Source organism: Rhinolophus ferrumequinum, chromosome 6 (genome assembly GCF_004115265.2).
Source record: "Rhinolophus ferrumequinum isolate MPI-CBG mRhiFer1 chromosome 6, mRhiFer1_v1.p, whole genome shotgun sequence".
Lineage (NCBI taxonomy): Eukaryota > Metazoa > Chordata > Mammalia > Chiroptera > Rhinolophidae > Rhinolophus > Rhinolophus ferrumequinum.
Genome location: NC_046289.1, coordinates 21,747,606 through 21,767,003, shown reverse-complemented (window position 1 = coordinate 21,767,003; position 19,398 = coordinate 21,747,606). Strand labels below are relative to the sequence as shown.

General features: G+C 39.7%; 2 protein-coding genes across 5 annotated transcripts in view; one reads left to right on the top strand and one right to left on the bottom strand.

Moving 5' to 3' along the window:
• The window catches only part of TMED8 (transmembrane p24 trafficking protein family member 8), a 33,020-nt gene extending 20,031 nt beyond the window's left edge, over nt 1-12,989 (bottom strand). For both annotated transcript variants that reach the window (XM_033108018.1, XM_033108019.1), the window contains exon 1: nt 12,726-12,989. In XM_033108018.1, the coding sequence (XP_032963909.1) occupies nt 12,726-12,843 (118 nt within the window). In that variant the 5' untranslated portion in view covers nt 12,844-12,989. The remainder of the gene's footprint in view (nt 1-12,725) is intronic.
• Nucleotides 12,990-13,062: 73 nt separating this feature from the next.
• The window catches only part of SAMD15 (sterile alpha motif domain containing 15), a 29,805-nt gene continuing 23,469 nt past the window's right edge, over nt 13,063-19,398 (top strand). For all 3 annotated transcript variants that reach the window (XM_033108013.1, XM_033108012.1, XM_033108011.1), the window contains exons 1-2: nt 13,063-15,141; nt 16,161-16,259. In XM_033108013.1, the coding sequence (XP_032963904.1) occupies nt 13,213-15,141; nt 16,161-16,259 (2,028 nt within the window). In that variant the 5' untranslated portion in view covers nt 13,063-13,212. The remainder of the gene's footprint in view (nt 15,142-16,160; nt 16,260-19,398) is intronic.

Sequence of the window (19,398 nt, the reverse complement as noted above, 5' to 3'; positions counted from 1 at the left end):
TATTTTTCTGAAGTATTAGAAACACAATTTAGAACTGTTAGAAATATGATTTTCACATATTTTAGTATATGTGCTGCCAAAGCGAGCACTGATTTTGACATATTTTATGTGTTTCAAGCTTTCTTAGTTTCGGCCAGTGGCCGAAAGGAGAGTTGGCTCCTTTGTTCCTTTAACATGACCCCAGGAGCCTTGCTTACAACGCAAGTTCCAAGCTCATCTTATAAACGCCCTGCCCCGGACCTGGAATCAGCCATTTCTCTAAAGAATCTTGGTTCTTTTTCATGAGGAACGGTATCTAGAGACCACAGTCCAGGTAAAATATTACACACACACACACCCCGACACATATTATGAATTCTTCCATCTAAAACAGCCAAACTCACAGAATCAGAGAATAGAATGCTAGCTGCTGGAGACTGTAGAGAGCGGAATTGCTCATCAATGGGTATAAATTCTCAATTATATCAGATAAGTAAGTTCTAGAGATCTGCTGTACATATTGTCCCTGTAAGTAATACTGTATTGTACACAAAAAATTGTGGATGTATTTCACAGAAATAAATTTTTAAAAAGAACATTAGTAAAACAAAGAAACAAATAAAACACCATGCCAGTTCAGTGTGTATAGGGAGAGTGCAGAGTTGCACCGAGAGATACAGGTTCCATCAATTTAACTCCATACTTGTCAAGTTCCTAACAAGTGCCCGGCCCTATGCTAGGTTCTGGAGATAATGTGCTAAGCCGACTCAGTTGTGGCCCTCGTGAAGCTCTATCAGGAAAGACTGTGAAGGGTCTTTATCCCACAGGTGATAAAGAATGTTAAGCTAGAAAATGACATGGTCAAATTTTATTCTTTGGTAGGATTCTATGGCAGCTGCTGGTAGGGATGGATTTTGGTGGACCAGATAGGAGGCCTTTGCAGAAGTTCACACAATTGTGTGGACCTTATAGTAACAGTTGAAACAGAGAGGCCTGGATTAGAAAATAATTAGGTGGACAAATTTGGTTTTTGTGTGCCCATGCTGGCTCCTGGCAACCTGTATTTATTAAGTGTTCACAAACCATCTGTGACATATTGTAGAACTTTGTGGAGAAGCTGTATCAAGTTTAATGGTTTACAGATTCTGGATTCTAATCTCTCTTCCCCTTTGGGATTATTGCTACATAGGTTCATTTCAAGTCTCTGACATTCTTCAAAGATGACACACAATTACATTTGCAGGTTCTTGCAGGACCCCCGATGTAAGTCATCTGTCAATATTTTCGCTTTCAAATACTCAACCTTCTCATTGTAAATATTACTCCATGGAAGTCAGAATGGAAGCTCTTTCTTTTTTTCAGCCTAAGAAGTTAGGAAACAGGCACATGACCTAAAATATTCCCATGGAGAATCCGAAATAGGAGTCGTACAGAGACTGAATTCATCTTGTGGCAGCCAAACAGCACTGACCAAACTGGTGTTGCTTAGTTAGCCTCTACCGTCTCCTCAGCCTTCCTTCTAACAATGTGGTGAGCCTCCTGTATCCTTCCAACGGTCCTCTTTCTGTTTAAGGCAGCCAGAATTAGTTTCTATTGCCTGTAGCCAAGAACTGACCAAAATACCTGGATAGCATTTGCCTGGGTCCAGAAATATGAACTTAAAATAGCTGGATATCCTATCTTCATTCAGATCGTCTTTATTATTATAGCCAAGACTTAGTGATCACTTACTGTATGTCAATTACTTTCTAAGCGTTTTGCAGGCATCATCTTACTGAAACTTCACTGAATCTCACTGAATTTCATAACGATTGGAGTTGATACTACAAGTTCCTTTTTAGAGTTTAAGAAATTGAGGCTCAGCAAAATCAAGTAACTTGCAATTAGTAACTTGCAAAATCAAGATGACCAGCAATTAGGAACACAAGTCATAGGAACTCAGGCTGCCCAAACCAAAGCTAACACACTTAATAAGTTAACTACATTATACACTGACTCCTCTTTAAATCTTTTTTATTGTGAAATATGTGTGGAACACACATACAGAAAAGTACACAAAAGTGTGCTGTTCGATGAATTCTCACAAGGCAAACACCTAAATAACTACTGCCTATGCCAAGAAATAGAATATCCCTGGCTTTCTAGAAGCTCCACTCACGATTCTCTCCATCATTACCCACTCTGTTCTCCTTAACTATTATCCTAATCTATGGGAATTGTTTCCTTGCTTTTCTTTATAGTTCGAAATATGCATTCCTAAACAGTGTTACTTCATTCTGCCTGTTTTCTGAACTCTATATAAAGACAAATTATACAGAGTATTTTAAGACCAGCTTCTTTCACTCAACATTATGTTTGAAAGATTCATCCATGTTGTTGTGAGTAGGTAGGTTCATTTTCATTGCCGTATATTATTCCTTGAATATACCATAATTTATCAATATACTGTTGATGAAATTTGGGTTATTTCTAGTTTTGGGGTATTATGAATAATGTTGCTATGAATATTCTTGTATTAGGTTGGTGCAAAAGTAACTGCGGTTTAAAAGGTTAAAAACAATCGCAAAAACCGCAATTACTTTTGCACCAACTACATATTTCTTGGTACACACATGCATGCACTTAACGTTAGATACACACCTAAGAATGGAATGGTTGAGTCACAGAAATGTGAATGATGAACTTTGGTAGGTAATGCCAAACTATTTTCCAGAGGGGTTGTACCAATATGCACCCCAGCTAGCATGGAGGAGCATTCCCCCCACGCTGTAACCTCTCCGATATTTGGTCATATTAATATTTTTCATTTGGACCATTCTGGTGGGTGTATGCTTATTTAGTTGGTGTATCAGTGATGACTTACCATGTTTCTTGGCCATTTAGAAATCCTCTTTTGTAAAATGACTGTTCAAGTCCCTTGCCTATTTTACCATTGGATTTTTTTTGTCAAATGATCCTTTATTGAAATATTTTCCTTTGTAGTTCTCAACTACATGGGCATTCCACCACACCACAGTTGATGTCATATATGGCACGAGGGTAGCAGCCATCAACATTGCAGCCAATATGTATTAGGCAGTTCCCAGGATCTCTTTTATAGTGTTGTCTAGCTAAAGGTCGGTGCCATTATCTGTCCAGCAATTTTGATAATCTCATCAAATCTGAACTTCTACTACGCTTAATATTCTTCTGCTTCTTTTTGATTCTTGGCGGTTCCTGAGGGCTTTGATGATCAGAACAGGCAGAAAGTACCACCTTAATCTGGATCTGTCTTTTCTAAATGGTCAGTGTTACTGTAATTCTCAAACCCTTCCAATTATTGGTTGCCGTGGTAATGTTATTATCAACCTTTTTTGGAGACAGACCCCAGGGGCTGATCTCAGGGGCTAAGGTAGACATGGTACCAACTTCACCCATCAGTACATCTTAGATGTACGGTTTTTATCTCTTTGGGGTCAAATTTAGACAGCATGGTGGAGGAGGCTGGTATCGGATGAAGCTGGATTAGGGATGAACGGAGCAAGTTGGCCCTTGGGCTCCTCTGAGCCAAAACTCAAAAGCTGGATTGTCTTTTTTATTTATAGGCATTCTGGAAACAAGCCTTTTGTCAAATACGTGTGTTTATCAACCAGCTTCCACTCTGTGGTTTACCTTTTCCCTCTTTTAATGATATCCTTTGATGAACCAACCAAAGTTCTTAATTTTAATGTTGTCAAAATTTATCAATCTTTTCCTTTATTAGTCTTTGTGTGTTCTAAGATGTCTTTCCCTACAATGAGATCAAGAAAATATTCTCCTATGTTATCTACATTAAGATTATTGTATTGCCTTTCACATTTTGATTTACAATCCAACTAGAGTTGATTTTTATTTTGGAGGTATGGTGTGTGAGAAAAGGATCAAGTTTCTTTTTTCCTTCTTTTCTCTTAGATTATTTAATTGTCCCAGAAACATTTACCATTCTTCCCCCACTACTCTACACTACAATCTTTTGTTTCTAGGCTTTTATCTTATTCCTAGGGCTTATGGGACTATTGTGTAAAAGCTTTAACATAAGTCTTGATACCTGATAGGGCAAATCTTTTCATCTTGTTGTTCTTAACAGTGTCTTTGCTACTTGTGGCCTTTCACTTCTACATATTATTTTAGAGCCAGCTTGTCAAGTTCCATCCAAAAAGCCCACCAAAACCCTGCTGGGATTTTTATTGGGTTTGCAGTTTATCTATACATCAAGTTGGGGAGAATTGACATCTTTACAATATTGAGTCTTCCAATTTAAGAATACGGTACATCCTTCCATTGATTTATTCTTTATTCTCTCTCAATAATGTATTATAATCTTCTGCAGAAAGATTTTGAATACATTTTGTGAGATTTATTCCTAATTTTTAAATTCTGTGGTAAATAACATTTTAATGTTTTTAAACTTTGTTGCTGGTACATATAAAAGCAATGGGATTTTGCATATTGGCTCTGTATCCAGCAATCTTGCCAAACTTATCAATTCTAATAATTTATCTGTAGATCCTTTTGGATTCTCCATGTACATAGTCATCATCTGCAAACAACAGATTTAACAGGATTTCTTTCTCATCCTCATATATTTTTCTTGCCTGACTGTACAAGCAAGAATATCCAGGAAAAAGATAAACAGCAAATGGTGAGAGTGGGCACTCTTGATCTCAAGAGCAAAACTTTCAAATTTCACCATTACATTTGATGTTGCTTGTAGGTTTCTTTGTAGGTATGTTTTATCTAATTAAGGAACTTTCCTTTTATTCCTAGTATGCTAAAAGTTTTGAATCATAAATGGAGGTTAAATTTCACTACTTTTTATTAAACTGTTAATTTTTATCCTCTAGTGTATTAAAATGGTGATTTACACTGATGTGTTCTTTTTAAATGTTACAATAACTTTGCATTCCTGGAAAAACCCAACTTGGTCATATATATTGCTGGATTCAGTGTGATAATGTTTTTTTTGATGACTTTTTGCGTCTTTGTTAATGAGATTAAATTGCAATTTTTCTTCCAAATAGGATCATGATTCTGCCTGAAGGATTTAATTATTCCTCTAGTACAGGTCTGCAGGTGATAATCCTGTATTTGATTGTCTGAAAATATCTTTATTTCACCTTCATTACTGAAGACTTCACTGAAAACAAATTCTGTATTGACAGTTACTCTCTTTCACTATTCTAAAGATAATCTAGCTTTCACTGCTCTGTGCAAAAGTCAGCTATCAGTCTAATGACTATTTCCTTAAAGACAAACTGTAATATTTCTCTGGCTACATTTAATATTTTCTCTTTGCTTTGGTTTTATAGCAGTTTTAACTTAATGTGTACCTACTGTAGATTATATTATACTTATTCTACTTGGGGTACAGAGAGCTTCTTGAATCTGTGGATTTCATTAGTTTTGGAAAATTCACAGTTATTATCTCATTGAACATTGCTTCTGTTTGTTCTTGCTCTCCTCACCCCCCAGGACTCCAATTATGCAAATGTTAGACCTTCTCACCATATCCTCTTTGTCTCTTACCTTTCCTGAATTTTCCATTCTTGCATTTTTACCTATTTCCTTCAGGATATTTTCTTCTGACCTTTCTTCCAGTTCACTATTCTCTCTTCAGATGTAATAACTTGTTGCTGAACATATCAATTGAGTTTTCTTAATTTTCATCTGTATTTTTCAGTTATACAATTTCTATTTGGTTCTATTTTTAGAAATTTCAATTCTCTTCCAAATTTCTCAAACTTGTCTTTTCTCTCCTTGAACATAATAAATATTATCATTTTTAAGGCTGTATCTGGTAACTCCAAAATCTGGTGCCCCCATGGATCCATTTTTACTGTCTGTTGTTTCTTTCGTTTTTGTTCACATTATCTCCTTACGCATTTAGTCATTTTTGATATGTGGCAGAAATTGTTCTCGCAAAACTGTTTATAGAAATAATTTGAAGCCTACAACAATCCTTCAGAGAACATCTGCCTTTACTTCTTCCACGTACCTAGAGGCACTAGCACCCTAAGGTCACCTTAATCCAATTTCATGAACTTAGGTGTTTCTGAAGCTGAGCTGCTGTCCCTGCAATGCTCTACTTCTAACTTACCCTGACTTCTAGAACATGGCCTTTCATGGTCCCAATCCAAAGGAAAGGGGGTTCACCAGGGTTCCTCCTGCTTGATTGGTTCTGAACATTAATCGTTGCTTTAGTCCAGAGAGGGATTTTCACACCCTTGCCATTCAGCCTTCCCACTCAGGAATCCAGCATATGCCCTAAGAGGAGAAAGGAGCCCCATATGGACTCTAATCCTTGGATCTTTAAACTTCTTTATACTTTTATACTACTTTATACTACCCTTTATACTACTTTATATACTTTATACTTTATAAAGTGAATATACTTTATATATACTTTTCTTTGTGAATATACTTTACAGGCAGTATGCAACAGCAGAAAAGTATATACTATTTGTGAATATACTTTATACTTTATAAAGTACATAAAGTAGTATAACATAGTATACTTTATAACAGTAGACCTTTATACTACTCTTTATACTTCTGCCCACACATGGATGGATCATAGCCTAGTAATTCTTCATTATCTGTCTAGCTCTCCAGGATCTTCAAGATGTTTATATTTTGACAATTATTTTCTAATTGTCTCCAGTGGGAGAACTGATCCCCAACACCTAGTTTGCCATTACTCAAAACAGAAATCTCCATTGTCTCTTTACCTTTTTCAGTTTGAAGATACCAGTGAATAAAATGGAAACAAATGAAAATTTTAAAAGTCTTCCTTCTTTCTGTCATTGACTAACAGTATCAGCTTATCTAAGTAACAGTTCTATCCCCCTTTGACTTACCCTGTCACTAAGGTCTTAATGAAGACTTCAGTAAGGTTGAATTTTTAGACAGAAATCAAATTAGCACAGAAATAACTGGAGACAGTAATGAGTTTAAAAAATAGCATAAAATTAATCCCTAAGGAGATTTACAACCTGTATTTCATTTAAAAATTCATCTGAGAGATACAGGCCCAGGAAAGGTCCGATCCTGATGACCAGAAACGCAATAGAGATGCATAGAATGGCTCTAACTTACAATATCAACATAGTGAAGAATCTCATCATGTTTGTTGTACTTTTTCTGAATAGGCAATATATTCACATTATTCAAAATTCAAAAAGTGTAAACGTATACGCTGAAAATTGCCTCCCATCTCAGTCCCCACCTCCAAAAGCAACGAATGTTACTAAGTTTTGTGTAGTCTTCCAGAGACATTTTATGCATATAAAAAGGTGTGTGTGTGTGTATGTGTGTGTGTGTACATATAATTCTTTTTTATACTTTTATACAAATGAGAATGCTAGACATACTACTACTTTGTTTTTTCCACTTATATCTCAGAGATCTTTGCATAACTATATATGAAAAGCTTCCTCATTCTTTTCTACAGCTGATTAATACTTCATTGGCTGAATATTCCATAATTTATTGAATCACTTCCCTATTGATGGACATTTATGTCCTTTCTAATCTTTTACCATTACAAACAACGCTGTAATTAACCGTGTATATGTGTCAGCAAACAGACACATGAATATACCTACAGGATAAATTCCTGGAAGGAATGAATCGATGACAGCACATCTTGTCATTTTGATGGATATTGACAAACTGCCCTCATAGCATTTGTACCAACTTACATTCTCATCAGCAATGCACAAAGTTTTTGCTTCTTACCAACATAGTGAGATATCCAACTACCCAGTGTAGTTATGATTTATTTCCTTTATTGTGAGTTAGGTTGAGCATTTTTCCTATGTTAAAAGCCACTTCTCACAGCTCCTTAACAGCTTAATGTATGCAGGAAAAAAAGTGAAGAGAGATACTGCTCTTGATTTTTAAGGTTAAAGGTATACGTTAAATTATGTAAGAACTACTGGTAAAACAACTTGTAATTGGATTGAGAGAGGCAGAAAATAAGGAGAAAGAAATATGTAAGTTTATTTCCAGAAGTATAAAGTGTGGCAGATGCAGTCCTGAACTAAAGAGAAAACAATAACAAACACAGCTTTTTAGGTTTCCTAAATTTATTAATGAAATTTAGACTACTATAAAGACTCAAAAGCCAATTTTTCTATAGTATAGCTTTTAATATGTCAGCCAAATATAGACGAATTCTACAAGTATTTCTAAAAGAGACCAGAGAAAGTAGGACAAGTTTTGCAAATTTAGATGGTGTGTGGGAAAATGTTTTTTTTTTAAATGGATATGTATTTATTTTAACATATATTAGGAAAAATTGATACATCAAACTAGTCATATCACAATATTATTTAGAATGAAACAAAATTTTAAATGTCGATTTAAAGAAAAAATAATAAACAAATAATATTGGAATGTATTCTCTAACGTGGGAAAAATCATGTGTGGTAACTGAATGGTCAAGATCTTGAAAACAATGAACAGAGAAGGGTAAATGAAAGCTCAAGAATAACTCAAGTTATAATTGACGGCCTCTGAAGCAAAGGAGAAAGAGAAAAAAGAAACTTCCTCAAAATGATTTATTTTACAATTTTTAAAATATGAGTTTTCTTTTTAAGCTACCAGAAATGGTTTAGACATTCTGATCATACTACAAATTTAAATTTACTGCATACTTGATACTTTCTCTACAAAGAGAACCAAAAAGCAGGGTTTTTTTTTTAAAGCATTTGAGTATCAGGTCAGAATTCTTTAGAACGGGTCTCATAGGACTTCCTTTCACTAACCAGGCTGCAAAGAGATAATTAGCCTGGGCTTTTAGATTCAAGTGCAGAGGAACTAAAAGCAGGTTATGTGGTTATAGGCTCAAGAGGCTTAAACAAAAAGAAACTAGCTGAGTTTATACTCCAGCCAAATCTGGAGACCATGTGTTCCAATTTCTCCTCAGCCCTTACGAGTGGGACATGCTCCTGAGTGCTCAGATTATAAACCTTAGGTTGTATGTTATGGATTGAATTACGACAGGGTTAACTGGCTAGCTCAACACCATAAAAACATAACTGCTGTAAGAAAAAATATAACCCACAGGCAGACACACTTATACATTATGACACAAAACAATAAAAAACCCAAAAGCATAAGGGCTCTTTGGCATAGATTTCGACTCTTTTGTTCCATCTAATATGGTAGCCACCAATTTTTCAATTTTAAATTGAAACAGTCACAGAAATGCAACATTTCCATCACTGCAGAAAGCCTGACTGCAGTGCTCTACGTCCTACGCAAGAATCATGAACAAGTTCACCTGACCTGTTTCCAGTCCTTAATGTCTAAGCGCATTGATAGCTCTCGGTCACATACACCAAACCAAGTTCTACTGCTGACTGTAGAGTCCTAACAGACGTTGCCGTTTCATTTCCCCAAAGCTCTGTGTACTTAAAAAAAGAGGCCTGCGCTTAAGTGATACACCATGCATGCCTCAGAGAGTTTCACTATATAAAAAGTGATACCTCTATCCTCTTGGGGACTGAAGGACCCAGGTACCCCAAATGAGAGACTATTAAAAACAATTAGAGTTCCTAGAACAGTAAGAACACTAGGACCACTGCAGAGTTTCGGACAGAAGAACATAAACACTTTTCTTACTCTTTCACCAAAACCTCAGCTAACAAACGTGAATACACTCAAAAGGTAGTCTCTGCAGAGAACTCTTTTTTTTTTTGTTATGGTTATTTTGGATCATTACAAATTCCTGCTTTGAAGGAAGAAGATAGACTGAAAAATCAAAACCCTTCATTAAACAACAACTCAATGTCCAAGCTCATTTCTTATTGATATTTTCCCTCTAAGAGAGGATGACAGAAACCTCCTTCAATTTCGTCCTTTCTTAGGCCTCTCTTGCTTACTCATTGGATCATTTTCCAAACGAAGGTGGCAGAAGGATCCAATCAAACAAACTCCTCATTTGAAGCAGTTTTTTGTTTACCCACGCCTATACAACTCTGAACCAAGCCAAATGTATGATTTCCACAGGGGTTTTGCAAACCCAGCTGAACTCTTAACGTTTCTCAACAGCAGCACTACTGATATTTTGGGCCAGATAACACTGTATCGTGGGGGCTGTCCTGTGCATTGCAGGATGTTTACCAGCCTCTGGGGCCTCTACCCATGAAATGTCAGTAATAGTTGTGACAACTAAAATGTCCCCTGGGGAAGGCAAAATTGCTCCAGCTTGAGAACCACTATTTTAACCCAAAGAACATTCTTGACTGTCTGAACCCTAATTCTTCATAATCATTTGATGCTCCTCCAAATCTCTCTGTTGAGACTTCGTCTCACAATCCAGTAAATATTTCCAGAACCTCTAGGACACAACATCAAGGACTCTAGGAGATACACAAGACAGATTCTGTCCTCCAAGGAGGTTTCTTGGGGGTAAGTACATCAAGAGCAGTAATAAAAGACACCCAATTATATAATGTTTTGAATTGTTGGTTTTCGTTCCTGTGGTACTCTCATCTTACCAAAGTAAAAACACCTTGAGGGCAAAGACCATAACCTATCCTGGAGCACCAACACTTGATCAATGGCCAATAAAAATAAGCTATTGTAAACTTCGGCATAACAAGGTGACAATTTCATAGACAGTAAAAACTCCACAGCTAACTTGGGCAAATAAGTTAACCTCTCTCGGCTGCAAAATGGGGAGAAAATTATTGTTGACAGGATTAAGTCAGATAATACAAATAAATCTTTTTCCACATCCTGGCACAGAGTAAGCCTTCAGTTAATGTAAGCTATCATTACTATTATTTTATTAGCTATTTTATTAGCAACAAATCCTACCTCAAGCGGAAGATTTTGCTCTGGGCTACAGTAACAAATCCCTACACGAAATAAAAAGAAATCAACAGTCACTCTGCTTTTTGTGGGCAAAAAGGAGAAAGTAACCATAAGTATTTCTATCAATGTTCTGGGAAGAAAACCTGAATGCAGAAACCAATTAGAAGGTGAGGGGTGGGGGGCGACATTCCGAGACAAACCCATTATCCTCCAATATATTCCTGAACTATTCTTAAGATCTATTTTAAATGCTGGGTGTGTCTGCCATAAGCACACAATGAGCGAAAGAGCAAGTGAAAAAAAAATCCTTATTTTATAAATATTGACACATGCGAGGGACAGATGTTTATGAGACTTTCCGAGTGTCCCTTTGCGTAATCTTTTAGAAATAATGCTTGAATTTCTATTGCTACAATGTTAAATACATGCCATCAATTTTGAATTTACTACAAAGCATTGAGTTCCTCAGAAGGAAAAAAAAGATGAAAATTGTTACATGTTTAAAAGTAAAAAAACAAAGTCAACCGGGGGTAAAAGCTGGGTGACTCAAAGATAAGCATGTATGTGTTTGACCTAAGCAGCGTTAGGCGATGGGAGATATTTGGGCTAGAAGTAAAAAGGTAGAGAAAGTGACCATGCTGGAACATGTTCATCCAGCAACACTTGTGACAGCACAGAAGTTTAGGTGAGCAAAAGCAGACCTTGTTCTCCTAATAATAGACACCCCAGTACAGTGTGTACCATGGATAGGCACCAAAGGCCTCTCTCATCCACAGTGGCTCATGTAACCCAGCCATCTGATGAGGCAGGTACTAGAAATACCTACAACGTACCGGGGAGGAAACTGAGACAGAGAGAAGTTAAATGACTTGCCCAACATCACTCAGTAAACTGAAAATTCTGTCTCCACCCCAGGCACCATGGCACCCCATCTTCCCCTAAACTTGCCGGTGTCTATTTTAATTTCAAACCTGGAAAATTAATTCCCACTTGCTACTCAGTGAGACCAGTCTCTCCTCCTACCCTTTTGTATTTCAAAAGGGCATCCTTGTAGTTGTGTTGTGTGTGGTGAGCATGAGGAGGGTAAGGTGAAAGCGTGACAGATGGACCCTTTCGCCTTTGGACACTCAAGTTACCCACACGGAGGAACTTGCGTGGGCAGAAATGGAGACAAGTCTCCTGAACAAGAAGAGGAGGGTCCTGGAAAATGAGGGAAGTCGCCAAAGTTCCTGTTTGAGCCCCAACTTCCTGCCTTTGCTCTGGCCACTACGTTCATTCAAAAGACCCCCCCCCCCCCAAAGCCTCCCTATTCCCCCTCTGCTTTCCATCTCTCCCACTCCGAGATCGAGGGGATGAAGGCGAGGCGGGGGGCCTGTGTGCAGGGAGGCTAGAACCAAGTGGGGTTCCACACAGAGGAAAGGGACGCTGCCTAGCCGGAGGGGGTCAGCGAGGCGCGTGGAAAGGCTGGGGCTGGGGACCGAAGTGGGGATCTGGGTGGGGAGCCAGAGCCAGAGCCGGGGAGCGAGGCCAGCGGGGCTGGGGACGGCAGCCAAGAAGTGACCCGGGGTTGTGCTGAAGCTGAAGAGGCGCCAGGGGCAGAGCAGCCCTGTCACTACCATCTGGGCTGATCTGAGAAAGGAAGCAGAGCAGGAACCCAGGCACTCGAAACCGAAGAAAAGAGCCTCGAGCGCAGACCAGGGCCCGGGGTGTGGCGGCGGCAGGGGTCACGGCCCGGGGCAGCGGGGCACGAGCAGGAGCGCAGACGGGCTCCGCGCGCGAACGGGCTGGCCCGGCGGGGCCGCTCCACCGGGCAACGCAGAGCACAACGCGGCCGAGCCTGGCGCCAAGGTGCGGGGCCCTGAGGCCGGGCGGCGCCCACCCGCCGGTGCCCCGGCCTTGCGTACCTGAGGCGGCCGCCTGGCTCCCCTCCACTCCCGGGCCGTCCCCGACGCCGCCCGCCGACTCTCGGCCGGCTTCGGGGCTCCAGGAGCCCGGCCCCTCATCCGCCCGCGGGTCAGACATCTGCAGCCGCGCCGGCAGCACCTCCGCCGCCCGCCGCGACCGACTCCGGAAACAGCCGAAGGCAGAGTGCCCGCGGCCGCCGCCTGGGCGCGCCGGGAGGAGCCGGGAGGAGCCGAGCGGAGCCCGCGGGCCGGAAGGGGCAGCGCTCCGGGCGCCCGCCGGGCGCTAGGGCTCTGGCCTGCCAGGGCGGGCGCCGTGGACGCGGGCAGGGTTGGTTACTGCGTACTTTCGAGCGCAGGTTTTTAAAGTCCGGGATGGAAAGAACAAACAAAACCTGGGGGAGACCCGGCCGGAAATCGTGGTATCCATAGAGACGCTATCGGAAGTTGGTGTTGCTAGGAGGCTTGGGCGCTCCGGCTAATCTGCGTCATGGCTGAAGTCCCAGAAGATTACGGTTCCGGTCCAGATGAAGGTGAAGACCTGGGGTTTCAGACACAAAAACTGCTTGGGCCTCTTAAAGCAGCTGAAGATGCCGAACCAGACACCACGACAGAGGCAGGCCCGGAGCTACTCGTAGAAATTGACCGAGAGCCACAGCCAGAGACGAAGGAAGAGGACTTCAAAGAGGGGGCGCCAGAGAGTACGAAGAATGTGCATCCAAACCTAAAACCAACCAGGAGGTCCCAAGAAGAGATTCCCGAGGAATCAGAGATAGACCTTTCTAGCAAGACTGAGCCAGAGATTCCCCAAGAGGTAAAGCTGGAGACATCCAGAGAGATGGGAGGAGAGCTTTTCAAAGACTTAGAGGTCACCATGGATAAAAAGCTGGAGGAACCAGAACTCGAGCCACCAGAGGAGACCAAACCAGATGTTAAAGAGGATGTACTCATAGAGTCAGCTAAGGAAACAGATCTAGAGCTACCAAAGGAAACTGAGCCTGAGGTCCCAAGAGCCACAATCCCTGAGACAAGATTAGAGTTACCAGAGGTGACGAAACCGGAGATCCCAGAGGAATCACTTAGAGAGCAATATGAAGAGGCAAGTCTAGAACCTCCAGAACAGACCAAGCCTGAATATCCAAATGGGACACCAAGAAAATCAATTGAAGAGGCAGATCTACAGCCACCAAAGATGACCGCACCAGAGTTTCCAGAGGAGACACAAATAAAGTCACCTGAGGAGAAAAGGACAGAACCATCTGAGCAGACCAAACTGGAGTTTATAGAAGAGAAACCAAGCAAATCTACAGAAGAGGCAGGTCTACAGCCTCCAGCAAAGCCCAAACCAGAGGTTCCAGAGGAGATAGGAAGAAAATCAACAGAAGAGGAAGAGGCAGGGCCATCTGAGCAGACTAGACCAGCGTTTCTGAAGGAGAAAACAAGCAAGTCTACAGAGGAGGCAGGTCTAGAGCCTCCAGAAGAGACCAAACCAGAGGTTCCAGAGGAGATAGGAAGAAAATCAACAGAAGAGGAAGAGGCAGGGCCATCTGAGCAGACTGAACCAGAATTTCCAAAGGAGAAAGCAAGAAAGTCTACAGAGGAGGCAGGTCTAGAGCCTCCAGAAGAGATTAAACCAGAGGTTCCAGAGGAGACAGGAAGAAAATCAACTGAGGAAAAAGGGATAGAGCCACCTGAGCAGACCAAACCAGATTATCCAGACCAAAAACCAAGTAAGTCTACTGAGGGGATACGAGGAAAGTCAACTGGGAAGAAAGGTCTAGAGCCTCCAGAACAGACTACACCAGAGTTTCCAAAGAAAAAACTAAAGAAACAACGTAAATCAACTAAGGAAACAGGTCAAGTACCACCAAAGAAGACCAAAACAGAGGTTCAAGAGAAGACACAAACAGAGCCAACTAAGGAGAAAGATCTAGAATTACCAGATAAAGCCCAACCACTACTTGTAAGAGAGACACATAAAGAATTTGCCAACGAAGAGAGGCCAGAACCAATCAAATCTAAGCCTTTTGTAGACAAGGACGAGCTAGAGCATTCTGACTATCAAATAAGAAAGTTGTTAGTAAAAGAAAAGTTTACAAAACACGCTATGTTAGAGTCTCTCCCAGTAGAAGAGGTAGACTCAGTAAATACAGCTCATGAATTTTCAGAAGAACCCCCCAAGTTGTATGAGCTTACTGATACCAGTGAGGATTTATATCCCTCCGAGTCTCAGAGGGATTTAAAAGAGTCCTTAAGTAAAAAGAAAGTTGTAGATTTGTCCCTAGAGTTGGAGAAACTAGTAGATGAAGATAAAGAAACCCAGCCAGAAGAAAGGATTGAGCTACAATTCGAGTATCTTAAGTGGAGCCCAGAGAAAGTTGCAGAGTGGATTAGCGAGCTAGGCTTCCCTCAATACAAGGTATACAAAAATAACATTTTTTGAAATCACACTCTCATCCTTCTACCTCCTATTCCTCTACCCTTACCTGAGCTCTTGCCTCTTTCTTACTAGAAGGAGTATAGAAAAGTCTTGGACTATGGTAGAAGTAACTTGGATTTCGATTCTGGCCCTTCCACTGATGTCTGTATATATTTGTATTTTGGAAGACGGAGGGAGAGTCACATTTGTTTTACCTGTTCATCACAGTAATTATACTTCTCTGTAATCCTTGAATACTCAGATATTTATGTAGACCTCTTTTCATAGAAAATGTTTTTTTTAATTAAAAAATACTTTTATTAAAAAAATGTTTAAAATATTTTTTAAAAATTAATTATTTAATAAAAATATTTAATAAAAATATTTTTAAAAATGTAAAAAATATTTTTAAATATTTTAATAAAAAAAACATTTAAATAGATTTTGTCCAAGGTAGACTTTTTGGTACCTTTTTGGTATCTTGTCAAGCTCCCTTAACTGGAACTTGTGCTATTAATCTTAGGTTTCCCAACTATGTCATTTGTACTATGAGCACCTAACAGTACTAACTTAAATAGCCAGTTAACTAAAAATAGTTTTATTAAAAAGATAGGGTGAATCCTCTTATTTATTAATGCCGACTATGTTCTTAGGCTACCAAAAAACAACACAAGATCTGCTATCTTTGCAACCCCATACTTAAAAAGTGAGGCATGAAAGAAGCATTAGGTGTATCATGCCGAAAACAATTTAAGGGGCAGTATGAAATTTTATCAAGAGCTTAGATGGAAAATAGGTGGGATTATTAGGATTATGACCAAATTTAAATTTAACTCAAATTTAAAATTTTGCTCAGTATAGAACTAAAGACAAACGTAATTTATTCCCTCATTCCTTCCAACCCTTCCTTCTTTCTCCCTCTCTCTCTGCTTCTTCCTTCCTCCTTCCTCTTTCCTTCCTCCTTTTCTTCTTTCCATTTGCCGTACATCTTTTGAGTGCTGTTCTTATTGTACTGACAGGAGTGTTTTACCACAAACTTCATCAGCGGCCGTAAACTCATCCATGTAAACTGCTCAAACCTCCCTCAGATGGGGATAACAGATTTTGAAGACATGAAGGTGAGTTGTGTATAGTTTCCTCATTGTGTGCTGTAACAATGCTACCGGCTATCTTCAAACCAACCTCCTTCCCCTGCCCCCAACCCCCTCTTTCTGTCATTGGTGTTATTATACCCCCAGTCCCCCAGGCTCACAGTGGTTCCTTCCTCTCTCTCCTTTGATCCTCACAAAAATCCCAAGAATTGTTAGCTCCTCCTCTAGCGTCTGGTTTTCTCCATTCCCACTTGTTCAGACCTTTATTACCTTAATACCTAAAACATTCCAGTAGCCTTCTGCTTTTAGCCTCTGTATGTAGGTAGGCCCTTTGGGTTCAAGGGTACTGCTTTTAAATTCTCACTTTCCAACCATTTATATACTACCTAGAAACCTCCTTTGGATCATCTCTGCTTACAAGGTGGTCTCAACTTCCTAGCTTGGGATACAAGGCCCTCCCCAAGTTTTCTCCAGCCACTATTCTCTGCCTACCAAACTCCTACATGAAACTTCTGCTCCAGCCTCACAGGTCTAACTCACACCCTCCCAAATCTGTCTTTTGCATTCCTCTCTTCTGCATCCTTGCTCAGTTCCCACTTCTCCTGTATGACTAATACGAATTGTAATCATCCTTAGGACCCAGCTCAATTCTCATCTCCCCATAGTTTTTCCTGATCTTCCCAGGCCACAGTAACCTCCCCTCCCAAGCTCTCATACATTTTATGTCTCTAACACCCATTTGGCACTTACATAACACAACATGTGTTTTGCCTGCTTTGCTACCTAACTTGAAAACACATTACATTAACCTCTCTGGACCTCAGTTTCATAAGATCTCTCCAGCACCAACAGTTCATGATCATGCTTCTTTACATAACAGAACCCTCCATTTACAGTGTTTAATAGTTTACAAAGTTTCACATACCTAATCTCATTTATAACCTTTCCTGTAATATCCCCCACCCAACATACCAGTGGTTTCATTCGGTACTCTCTTGCCCGTAAGTGGTTCTGCCTCAGTGGTTCTTCAACTTGGATAGTCTTCGGAATCAGATGAGATTTTTAAAAAAATATTCCTAAGGGCCGGCCCGGTGGCTCAAGTGGTTGGAGCGCAGTGCTCCTAATGCCGAGGTTGCAGGTTCGATTCTCAAATAGGCCAGGGAGCTGTGTCCTACACAACTAGACTGAGAAACAACGGCTTGAACTGGAGGGGGTTGGGAGAGAGGTGGAAGAAGGGGGGGAAAAATTCCTAGTCTCCACACTCCAAAGATTTTGATTCATTACGTCTAGAGTAAACCCTGGAATTTGTTCCCTAGGCGACTCTTGATCAGGCCTTAGAACCATGTCATTCCATAAGTCATATGATTTAGAAAATAAGAAAATTATACATGTTAATACCGAAGCCCTTTTCTTGACAACAAGACATAAAGAAATCCTTTAAATTATCGAACACGTAGTTCTAAGTGAACATTTAATCTCTTGAACTCTACTAATAGCTATCCTCTCTGAATGTTTACTATGTATGGAGCACCATACATATATTATTTCCCTTAACCCCCATTTTATAGAAGAGAGAACCAGAGCCCAGAAAGGTGAAGCAACTTACACAAGATTATCCAGATAGTAAGTTTAAGAGCCAGGATTCAAATCCATTCTGTGTGACTTCCCAATCCATGCTCGATTTAAACCACTATCCGATATTGCCTCTCTAAAAGAACAATGTTGTAACCATGTACATAATGTAGAAAATGACCACTTATTCTAAATTGGTATTTCCAAACATGCCCTCACGTAGCTACCAAGTACTACCCAATCCATATCTTACTCTTTTTGTGTGAAAAATTGATACACCTGTGTCTATGAGCTCTTATTTCTACTCATGCTTATAGTGTACTGAATTTTCTAAATACAAATAAGGAACAGAATTAGCAAAATAGTAACATGTAATCCAAATTCCTGAAACATTTAAGTATTTTTAAATGTTACAGCTTTTTATCATGGGAAAACATTTTTAAGAATCTGCCAATTCATTTTGCTTTCTTGACATTCTAATTCCCAAAGCACAGTATTGACATGCAATAATAAAAATTCTAATTATGCTTTTTCTGGTCTTGCAAGAAACAAGAAGTCTTAAAAATCTTCTGAAATCCTCAAGAGTAAATGATGAACCCAGTGGTCTACCCTTATATCCCAAGAAGTTTGAATAAGCAAACTTCAGAATACTTATTATCAATGTCACCAGACAAATGTGGCCTCTTCTTGAGGTCACTAGAGTAACGTAAAGATCAAGACATTCAAAGGTATGTTAGATAAGCTTTGCTTGACACTTAGATCCACATAAAAAAGCTAATTATACACTATGATACAGGTAACTTTTTAGAGATCGTACATGAAGTTAAGTACGCCACAGTTACCTTCCTTCCTGATATCCTAAGTATTTTCAATCCCACTGTTGTAATTATAGCACCTAGTACATCTACACTTCATCCAGTAACAAGCAGTGCAGTTATCTTTTTCATGCTGTCTCTTCCATATCATCACTTATGGGTCTTGGGAGAGGGGAAGGAGTGGTGAAGAGAAGGTTGATCGAAAGTACAGAATTCTGGACATGCGAAGAAATTGAACGACGTTTGAAAGTGTGCATCCCATTTACACGCTTTGCAGTTAATTTACAGTCAGTTTCTTCTCTCTTCAACTTCATTTTACTTCCTTAATTTTGCAATTACTCATGTTCACTTGCAGAAATAAGTCACCTTTCCCTTTGCCCTTCCTACAACATACTGAGATAACAAAGAAGAGCTAAATGTATAGATGAGACTGGTGAGGAGTGCAGGAGGAAAGAAACATAATTCTTCTTTTTGCCTGGCCAGGAGAGCTCTTGAAATCACTATCCTGTTTTTCCCATTTGTAGTGATGTATTATTACCTGGTAAAAAGGGGTGAGAAAGTCAATCTTATTTATTCTAGGCAAGCTAGACAAGACAGCATTACACTAGCTTCAGTTTTTTCTCTTAGAATATAATTTTCAAAATACTTTTAACTATTCTTTCTATTCTCTCTAAGTGAACAAAAGAACTTTGTGATTAATTGCTTATTCCTTTTGTACACATGATTTCATATTACCAAGTATAGCCTTATAAGCTTTATAATATCGCAGCAATTTTACT